Below are 11,003 nucleotides of genomic sequence, written 5' to 3' on the forward strand. Positions count from 1 at the left end.
CTGCTGGCCCAGCGGGGCACGCCGAGGTCTGTGGCTGCCCCGGGCCGTGGCAGGGCGCTCCGGGGAGAGACCTTCCCCAAGGTGCGGCCCCTGAGTGGAAATTAGGGGATTGATTAGCCGGCGTGTCGAGCAGTTTTCCTTTCTGGTCGGAGCTTCTGACCCGCACGGGGTGGTTTGGGGTGCTTAAAAGGTGCTGTTCCCTCGTTAAGTGCGTTGGCAGTGCCTGCCTTGTGCTGTCGCAGGTCTGTGGTGGAAGCATGGCGAGCTGGAATTCCCAGGTGCAGTATGTTACATTGCTAAGGCTTTCGTGTGATGGGTGTTTGGCTCTTCAGATTTTCAGAACTTCCTACTTGCCATCAAAAAATTAAGAGGAGCTGCCATGCTAACTAATCCAACTTGATTTGTGCTGCTCAGTATAAAAAAAAAAATGTTATCAGTGAAAAAAAGACCTCTGCAGTTTGTTTCCTTCCAGCACAGTACCTACGCTGCATGAGGTCCCACAGTATCTTACTTGGCAGCAACTTCATCATGCACACGTTTGCCCATTGCTTTAAACTGCAAATCTGTTAGGTTCTTCAGTTTCATGTTTAAGGTATATTAATGGATCTCTGGTAGCTGGAGATGCTGAATCACTGATATGGAAGTTATATACTTTCTTACAGCCTTTATTCTGATGCTTACTCTTGAGTTACTGTCCATCCATGTAGTGTTCCAACACCTAAAAGAAGAGGGAAGAAATAAAGAAGAGAGTAGTAATAGTACTTTAGCAATTAGGCAAAATTCAGTGAATACCTTGAGAGTGTGTATACAAGATTCGGCATAGGTTATAACAGTGGTACAGAGCCATCCTTTTCTGAGAATATGTTCTGCAATCCACAGATGTGGGGTGAGGTTTCTAGTCTGTGAGACTTGAGATCCCAGGGCTTGCATTTTGTGCATCTCTATAGTGCTGCTTGCTGTCTGTCTCCTAACTGTGTCACTCATGCAATTTCATTCTAGTACATTACTCCACTCTTGAAGGAAACCACTATATATTCCCTTTTAAAATTTATTTTTTGTAAGAAGTGTTTGTTACATTAAGCTGTCCTAAATACAGGAATAGGTTCAGACATACTGTAAAAATAGTCCAGGGTCAAGAGTGTGCTAGATGCTAATCACACATACCTAGCACAATAAAGCAAATGAGCTTTGGGAGCTTTCTGCACACATATAGTGCACTAACATCAGTCATTTGTTGGTACATAGATGGGAACGTTTTGGAAAAGTGAAGCTTCCAAAAGAGAAACTTCTTGGTATTGATGATGTTATATGCTCTCATGCAAAGAGCTCTCCAAACATCGCATCATAGGCAAAATAGATGTTAACTGAAAAGCACTAAAAGGGTGAAAAGGCCCTTAACACTGTATGAAGAGCTTCCTGGCTTTGTTAGTCCTTGAGAATGGGGTTTTAATGACGAGTAGTAATTGTCTGATTTAAGGAATCTGCCTCAGTCTCTTTTTTTTTTCTTTGAACAGTATTATCAGAAAAACCAGCGACTTTCACAATCACTGTGACGTCTGAAGCAGGAGAAAATGATGAAAGTAAGTGGATCATGTCTTAAACATATATAGGAGGGGTTTCTGTGTAAGCCTAATTACATCTCCAACAACTAGGCATACCTCCACTTAGTCCTCTTAGGAGCCTGATCCAGCAAGCATTCCTCAGCAAGTGTAGTTAAAGGATTGTGGGGATCTGTGTTAGCTTGCAGAAGTGTTGTGCTCTCCCTAGGGCTGCTTTCTGACATGCTCAACCTCAAGCACTTTGCAGTGTAGCTTCAAAAAAGAATGGGTTGTCATCATCCCCATAGCAGCTTATGGCCATTTTGTGATATATTTTTTTTTCTCTAGTAACTGTATGTATACCAGCCACATGGGAGAGCTGTGTCTGTGTGTAGTGAATATGCAGCCCTTAAGGAACAGTGAGCTGTGGGTCCCAAGTGCTTTTGTTTTTGTTGGGTATCAATGGTTACATGGGCTTGTTGCAGGCAAGCCTTGCTCCAAGTAAGTTTGAGAGCCACTGTTCTGGGTTGCTCTATTAGAAAGAGGGAACTGCTGCCGTGTCCTTCAGTTTTAATGGAGAAAGACCTTCTCAGAGCAGGTGTCTGTGTTGAAGAGACTGCTGGGCTGCCAGAACTGTGAGTCTTGAGGATCTGAAGGAGGGCTGCTTCATGGTATTCTGGCAGGATGCGTGAAAGGAACTTGCTTCTTTTTTGTCTTGTTTTCATGTTATCCTGGCTCTAGATAGCTTCAGGTTGAGTGTGTTCTCCTTAGAACACACTCTCTGATCATTAAGTTACACTGAACATTGCATCCTTGTCATATGATTTATGTGGTACCCAACACAGAGACTGATACTCCAGTCAGGGACACAGAATTTGAAACGTTAATATGCTGAGATTAGCTCTGTTGTTAAGACTCTTCCTCATTTTCTCCAGCTTTAAGTGGGCTATGAGGTAAAAGAAATTAACTACTCTAGTTACTCACCACACCATATTTCCAGTCTTTCTAAAGACCTTTCAGACGTTAGTTGCCTGTAATAGTTTATGTAAGGGTGAACTTTACTGTCTTAACTTCTCAGAACTCTTGCATTATATTTAAATCTGTCCATATAGTTTTAACAACTGTGTAAGGTGACTGTTCCTTTAAGACGAGTATTTTGTGTTTTAAAATCTGCTAATGCAATAGAAGTTAGAGTTATATAAAGTTATCACCAGAAGAATATGTGGATTTTTTTTTATCTTGTAGCTGTGCAAACAACCTTGAAATTTACCTATAGAGAAAAATATCCTGATGAAGCTCCACTTTATGAAGTTGTCTCACAAGAGAATCTTGATGATAGTGATGTTACAGACATAATAAAACTGCTAGAACAACAGGTAAGGAAAATGGAATATCTCAATTCAGCTTGATATCACTGCACACCTTAGCCAGAATTTCTCTCTCAAATCAGTTGTTTTCTGAGGTACGTGCTACTGATTTGAAACACATTCCATACAGTAGAGACTGACTTTTAAGTTTTACTTTAAATCACATTGAGATAAATTATGTTAATAAGGTACAATACAAGGCTAATTCTGTGTCCACAAGTACAATAATGACATGGGAGTGCTCTAGGGCTTCCCCTCTTTTGCTTAAGGTGAAATTGTTTAACTGTATATATATAGTATTTTTTGAGATAAGCCACTTTTATTTGGAGAGATTAACAAATGCTACATTTATTCTTGATTTTTCTTAATAACACAACTCTCTGGGAGGGGAAATATTTCTTCAGCCTTGCAATCAGTGAGAGTTCATTGTAAAGTAAGGAGAAGGAAACATTTCTCTGGTTTCAGGAATTCTTGACATGTCCCCCCTGTCTTAAAATTGCCAGTAAATTGTTCAGTAAACATTATTTCTTTTCACTTTAATTCGTTCTTTCTCTCAACTGATGTGTTTTGTTTTTCCTGGGAAACTGTCCCACTTCAAAGAGTCATGTAATGGGATTAAAGAATAAGCCGTTACAGGGAAGAAAGGTTCTGAGTACCTGTTGTCACTTCAGGCTTATGATATTCACATCTTGGGGTTGTATTCCTGCTATATGTTTTGTTTTGTGAAAAAGCCTTCCTGTCTGTAATACGTTGATAACCTGAACAAGACATCATCATCACCATTGGTCTGTTTCTGAGTATCCATTTGGGAGTAACTTTAACTGGATTAACTGGCCATTTGACTTGAATTTTGCAATGAGCTTCTGAGACTGGTGCAGAGTGCTTCAGCTGTGTTATCTGCATTTGCACATCATACTGCTTTCCAAATATATGTATGTGTGTATTCAGCTGCTGAAGGTTTGAGATTCTCCTTCTGTTTGAGATTGCTTTCTTTGTGTTTTAGGCAGAAGAAAATTTAGGAATGGTTATGATCTTCACTCTAGTCTCAGCAGTACAGGAGAAATTAAATGAAATAGTGGATCAAATAAAAACACGGAGAGAAGAGGAAAAGAAACAGAAAGAAAAAGAAGCAGAAGAAGAAGAGAAAGTATGTAAAATAATTATTTCAACTAAAAATTTCCCGCTTTTTTTAAATGCCTGGATTTGATGTAGGAGCAGCTCTTAGTTGCAGTGGGAGAGAAACATCAATCCGAAATCTGATATAAATGAATCTCAAGGACTAGAAGATACTTTAGTGCACCTAAGTGATTTGTTTTATTTTTTTTCCCTCCATTTTCAAAAGCAGTCTTTTCAGAGGCATGCTGCACATTCACAATCCCTTCTAGTATTACTACTTAACGCAGGGCAGGGATTTTTCCCAAATGAAATCTAAGTTGCTGTAGTCAGTTTTTTCCTTGAAAAGACAAGAGGGGATGGGGAACAAAAAAGTCTAGAATATGGCATGCTGCTCAAAGGCTGCATGGTCTGAGGAAGGCTCTCTTCCTTGGTAGGGTGGAAGCAATGAGACCAGTCTTCAAGACTGCTTTGTCTTCCCTTTCTACCAGCCACTGTGGAATAGTTGTTACGTTCATGGAATGTACTGTGATAAGTTCAACTACTGATTCATCACTTTCTTTCTCAAAAACAGCTAGAGGATGGTGGGACTTGGAAGGTTCAACACTTCTGAAAATGGCAGAAAAATAGCTGGAAAAAAAAGAATTGTCTTTCTGTCTTGACGAGATAGAAGGGTTACAGTATTTTACTGGGAGTTATTTCAGTGTAGGTTGTACTGAAGCGTTGATAAGAAGCGCTGTCTTCTTATGGGCAGCTTGTATTAGCAGTGTGTTGCTAGCAATTGTACTATAGATCCAAAAGTAGTATGTGGGGATTTTCTGTAAGAATTTCAACCTCAGTACAAGTCTCTGAAGGGAGAGTCCCATGACAAAATCCAGTAAGAATGTGTTCTTTGTATATTCTCAGTGTTAGGATTAATTTCACAGCAAGCAGTGCTCCTAGAGAGTGTTGTAAGTTAAATAATTAAAAGAATAGTCATCTTCCCTCATAGCTTTGCAAGTTGTATTTACAGACTTGTTTTCTGTTCTTTCAGCAACGTTTTCATGGCACTCCTGTTACAATTGAGAACTTCCTAAACTGGAAAGCAAAGTTTGACGCAGAACTTCTAGAAATAAAAAGGAAAAAAATGAAAGAAGAAGAACAAGCGGGCAAAAATAAATTGAGCGGTATGGTTTAAAACTGGTCCTGAAGTTTTTGCAATTCTGCCAGATTATAATGCCAAGCCTAAAAGTAATTTTTGTGCCAAAAGATGGTGGTAGTAAACAAACTATTAATGCAGTATGTAATTATTGTCTTCCATGTCACATGAAGTCTTTCTGAGTGCTGATTTTGGGCAAAATACAAAGGTAATAGATTTAAGATTTCTGCTGAAGTCATTAAGGTTTCCAGACTGGGTGTTAAAGCTTCTTCAGTTTTGTGCCAGACAGCATACCACTTGGAGCTTCTGCTGACAAGCATTGTTCTGGTAGAAATAAGTGACCTTTGTTAAGCAACAGAAGGAATCTACAACAAACAGTTTATAGATTTGGCCTTTATTGCACTGGATTGTACAGCGAGTTCAGTTTATTCAAGTGCATGTAGGAGTTTGGGATGCTGTTGCTGGACTGAAGAGGCTGCTGCTTGTGATGAGCTTATGATGACTACTGAAAATAGCAGCCTCTGCTCTAATATTTTGGGGAAGAGCTTCTCACAGGAGTGGTTTCTGTGTTTTGAAGATCGCAGTTTGTCCAGCAAAAAGCAAACACTCTATCCAATGGGCAAAACGGAGAGGAAATTACTGGTCATCCTCCTCCACACTGTCCATGACTTGGCTCTGAACTGGTTCTCCTGTGGTATTGCATCTACTTTTTAAACATAACCAGTATGACACTCATGTGTCACTGCTACCCTTTTTCCTCCCTTTTGAAGGATTTGGAAACTTTCGGCTAGTTGTGGTGAAATTTAACAGAGATAGGTGAGTTTCATGAAGAGATGTTCAAGCAGGGGACACACTTTATTCCCCTCTGAATGGAATGCATTTAGAAATCTGCAAATATAAAATGGTATAAATCAGGCTGCTTCGAGTTTTCCTGTTCTTAAAATTATTATTAGCGTGTTGTGTGTCTGTCTTTCTTCATACAAGTTGAGGTTATAGAAACTCCCCTGTACAAAACTAAAAGATGGCTTATTCTCAGATATTCTAGGTATAACCCCAGTAGAATTTAAAGGTGTCTTAAATGTTTTACTGTGAATACCAACCAGTATTGTTGGTGTAAGCTTGCATAAGCAATGCAAATGTAGATGGAAGATGAGTACTTTATGTAGAGAGAGTTCTGAGCTTTTCTTCCCCTACCTCCCAATTAGAAAGGCTTCTCTTTGCCTTGTGTGGTGTTGTGTAGGAGCTGGTGATTTGTGCCTAGATCCAAGTTGCTTTGTGAATGAGGAAGATGTATGCAAAAAGGTGGAGGAGGCAGATAATTTCCTTTTCAGCTCCCACAGAGCAATTTCTTACGGAAAGCAAGATGAGGACTAATGCGACAATGACGGAGCAAAAACGATGGGGCAGTACAGTGTAATTTTTCCCACCTCCATTATTAAAGCTTTAGTAACATTAAAGTGATTATAAGAAGCAGTGACCCATTTCAGATGTAAGAGGAGAAAGCCTGGTGATGTGGCAGAATTCCAGATGAAGAGTCAAAAAATGAGAATGAGGAGGTTACAGAAATGAGCAGCTTAAAAAAAAAACCACATGCAAATTGGTTACTTTGAAAAGCCTAAAACACATGTGCTGACTAACGTTGCCCTAGATTGGTAGTTATTTCAGAATTCTACTTGCTTATATATTTTTTGTTTGTTTTTTAATTTCTAGGTAAACAGCTGTTTGAAATGGATCACAACCTTGACACCTCTGACATCCAGTTCTTGGAGGAAGGTAAATTTCTATTAGCTCCCACAGTTGAAACACAGTGACTTAAAGTTGGTCACAATTCCTAAGCAACATCTCTATTACACTTCTGTCTTAACATCTTAACCTCGGTATCGCTTTTACATCAAAATAACTTTATGCCAAGTACTGTTCTGCAGATTGAACAGAAGTGATTGTAACTTCTTTCAAAAAAGGAACAAAACATTTTAAAGATGCTAAAGCATATTTATTTGCAGGTTCGAACTTGAGTTGATCTTATTTCTGCTGCTTCTATTCCAAGTCTCTGGGGCAGCAGAGGAGAGGTGCTGATCTCCCCTCTCTGGTGACCAGCGATAGGAACTGAAATGAAGCTGCGTCAGGGGAAGTTCAAATCAGACATTAGGGAAAGGTTCTCCACTGAGACAGTGCTCAATCACTAGAATGGGGTCCCCAGGGAAGCTGTCGTGGCACCACTCCAGTTCAAGGAGTGTCTAGATAAGGCTTAGTCATATGGTTTAGTGTTAGGTAGTCCTTTGAGGAGCAGGGAGTTGGACTCAGTTACTCTTATGAATCCCTTCCAACTTGAGGCATTCTATGATTCTATGAAATGCTTGCACTGAAAGCAAAACCAAAACCAATCAAAACAAAAAAAAAACACAAAACCATTGAAACCCTGCTTGCCCTTATTTTCTAATAACCAGCCTTCTTATCCCTGATTTCAGTCACAGATCTTGAAGTTCTCTCTCTTGTCTCTGACCCTCAACACCAATAGTAAACATGTTGCATGTCAAATTGAATGTATTTTTGCCTCTGTACAACCCAGTTCTTCATGGTTTTGTGCAGATTTGTGTATTATTTTACCAAAAAAAATGGCCTAGTGCCAGGTGGGAATTCTATAAGTCTGTGCAAAAGATGTTAAACTTGGAAAATTTGTTGCAGATAGATCTACTTACAGTCACGTATCTATTTAATTTTCTGTATTGCCACTTAGAGTTTAAAAAACTGATTTTGAGTTAAGACAATTCTTTAATGTAGCTGCATTATCTATTGGTATTGCTAAATACACATGCTGAAGAGTGAAGAATTTTCTCTGCAAGTAACAATAAAAAAAAAAAAGTTTTTTATGAGCATCAGTGAGTGAAATGGCAGTCATGGGGGAGTTAATCTTCTTTTAGTTAGAGGGCATATCCTTCAAAATCCCTAAAATGAGGATGGGTTGTCAGCAGAACACTTGGCAGTGGCAAGGGAGGAACAGGCCTCTGAATTTGGCCTCTGCATCTGAGTGATTTGAGATTAATATGGTAATTTTTAATCCTGTTGCTGTCAGTGATTAAAACTCTTGTTCTTACTGCTGTTCACATTCCATCATAAATGCAACAGGTTACTAACTGCAGTTTAACATTACAGTGCTGTGTAATAAGTGCTGCTGATTTTCACAGCCTGACCAGAACAATGGCGTTATCTGTTCGATTTTAAATGTTATAGAGGCTCTTCCGAATCCAGGGAGGGTGCAGGACTGTGGTCAGTGACCGGAAGGTGTCGCTGATGGTACAGATAAAATCGTAGCAGGTCTCAAATGTTGTCCCTAGGTCAGCATTGTCTGTTTCAGAAGAAAATGTGAAAGCATGTAAAGCTTCATCTTGCTTTTAAAATTGAATTCCGAAAAGAGAAATGTGAACGGTGTGTAAGGTTGTGTTTTGTTGTGTTTTTTTTAATAAAACCTACCGTTTTTTGTGGTTGTGATAGTCGTAACTATTACAGCAGTGAGGTCTTGAACTCCTACTTCAGTGGTACCTGGCAGAAGGATTCTCCCCTTCTGGGAACTAAAAATGTTAACTTTATTCTCCCAATGGGTTCTGAAGTCCCATATGACATTTCTTTTGACTGTGTTTTGGTATGAGGGGAAAAACCTTTGCTTCAGCTGTAAAATGATGTGGTGTTTCCATTTCCATAGCTATTTGATATGTAAAAAGCCAAGTAAGATATGAAGAATGAATATGAAGAAGTGATGTGTAATTTGTTGTTCTGGTTCTTTTTCTCTACTCACATGAAAATAAATTATTTTTCTGTTCTTTGCAGCTGGAAACAGCGTGGAGGTTGATGAATCTTTATTCCAAGAAATGGATGATTTAGAGTTGGAGGATGAAGAGGATGACCCTGACTACAACCCTGTTAATTTAGATAGTGATTAGGCTTTTTTTGAATTGGCTCTGTCATCAGTATGGACATTTGTAAGGAGAAAGGGGCAGGCAGGAAAGCCACAGCATCTGTGGTTTTAGTGATGTGCATCAGTTTTTTTTTTTCTTTATTTTTCCAAAGAAAAAACCCTAGATATTTAAAATCCAGGAGAATTGTCTTCTGATGACTTTCATTATAAATAAATTTAATATTTCAAATGAAAAATGTGAAGAATACTGATCTGTCTGAAAATGCCATTTTATTTTCTCTTATTTTTGCCTTCTTCTTTCTGTACTTGTTCTTTGAAGACGTGACAACCAGCAACATGGGAAGATGTTATAGAAGTGCTAAACACACCTGCATCTGAAGGCTGAGCAGCTGTTCTGTTATCTTCCACCTTGGATATACATGGGCAGCTTTGATGAATAAAAGGGATCACATACTATGCAGTTATTTTTTTATTATTTTTTTTAAATTCTGTGGAATTTTATAACACTTCAAGTAATGGTTGGTTCTGGTGCCCAAACCTATCAGCTGTAGATAGGCAGCACTAGTAACCTTTTAAGAAGGCATAGCCTAATTAAAGTTTTATGGGAACCATTTCCGTACTATTAGGGTTAAAACTTTTGCTGTCATTGAGCATAGCAGTTTCAAAATCACTAGTTCAAGTATGTTGGGAAAAAAATCAGAATTAAATTAAGTCCTCTTTACAAGTTCAGTTGATTTATTCAGAGAGGGTTTGTTGTGTTTCTATTCTTGTTTGTTGGTTGTTTTTTTTTTTAACTTGTACATCAGTGAACTTCCATGGGGAAAAAAAACACTGTAGGAAAATTGGTTTTCTTTTGGGAATGGACTTTGGAAACACTATCAGTGGAGTGCAGTACCAAGGTCTGTAGAGTACTTACAGGTTTGAATGTAACGAGTGTTGTTTCAGTAGCATCTTGTTGGCAGCCCCTAAAGGGTGGCACAATGTGCAGTAAAGCCACACATCAGCTCCTGAGTGTAACGATCCTGCAGAATTGCTTATGGAGCAAATGGAAAGTTTAGACTTGTCCCTTCCCACCTCCCAAAAAACACAAAACCTTGTGAGAACTGAGGTGTTGAAGCATGCTGTGTTTGAGACTGCATCAGCTAGAAGGATGAAGCTATGGATGAAGGTTCCAGAAGACAGCTCTCCAAAGAGAGGACCACCAGGCACCTCAGTGATTAAACACTGTGTACTGAATTTTAAAATACTGTTTATGGACTGCCTTAACTGCGCCAGCTTCAACTTTTGAAGAGGATTGCACTAAAATATCACACTGCTTAGATTAATAATAAATGTATGAACTTTAATATTTGGAAATTCCATATTCAAAATGAGACATTTTATTCTGGAAATAATTTAATGGCATATAAGATTCTCTGCTCATATCGCTTGAGATTGTCTGTTGAGGATGATCTCCTTTAACATGTTTCAGTAGTCTTTTTGTATTCAAGACAAATGAGTTTCTAGTAAATAGAAATAAATGTTCAATTACCCTGTAAATATTTGTATAAATTAACCATGTGCCTTTGTTCCTACTGTCCTCTATTTGATCTTTTTAACTTTGCCTACAAAGAACTCTAGACAAGCACCTAGGTTTAAATGATAATGTATGTTTCCAAGCAATAAGCAGGATCTGTATTCCAGCGGAGTTACCAAACATATTAAAAAATTGTGAGCTAAGTGATACTAAATCTGACTTTTCCAAAGATAGGGTTGGATTGAAAGGTTCATGGTGAATGCATCCAGCTTCCTGTGTGATTGCTACTATGCTTTAAAATGCTGTTCAGCACCAAACTTAATTTACTTCTGATATGTCTCATTCAGCTGTATAAAAAACATGTAACTCCTAAGGCTGCTTTCCATTTTCAGAGATGTATGTTTAAAATGCATTCTTT

The 11,003-nt window shown here is 38.6% G+C and overlaps 1 protein-coding gene across 1 annotated transcript in view; it reads left to right on the forward strand.

The window, feature by feature from the left end:
* The window catches only part of RWDD1 (RWD domain containing 1), a 13,241-nt gene extending 3,936 nt beyond the window's left edge, over positions 1-9,305 (forward strand). The window contains exons 2-7 of the mRNA XM_010005185.1: positions 1,511-1,580; positions 2,784-2,914; positions 3,909-4,052; positions 5,052-5,184; positions 6,867-6,929; positions 8,982-9,305. Coding sequence (XP_010003487.1) covers positions 1,511-1,580; positions 2,784-2,914; positions 3,909-4,052; positions 5,052-5,184; positions 6,867-6,929; positions 8,982-9,094 — 654 coding nt within the window. The 3' untranslated portion in view covers positions 9,095-9,305. The remainder of the gene's footprint in view (positions 1-1,510; positions 1,581-2,783; positions 2,915-3,908; positions 4,053-5,051; positions 5,185-6,866; positions 6,930-8,981) is intronic.
* The last annotated feature ends 1,698 nt before the right edge of the window (positions 9,306-11,003 follow it).

Source organism: Chaetura pelagica, unplaced genomic scaffold (genome assembly GCF_000747805.2).
Source record: "Chaetura pelagica isolate M959 unplaced genomic scaffold, ChaPel_1.0 scaffold171, whole genome shotgun sequence".
Taxonomy (NCBI): domain Eukaryota; kingdom Metazoa; phylum Chordata; class Aves; order Apodiformes; family Apodidae; genus Chaetura; species Chaetura pelagica.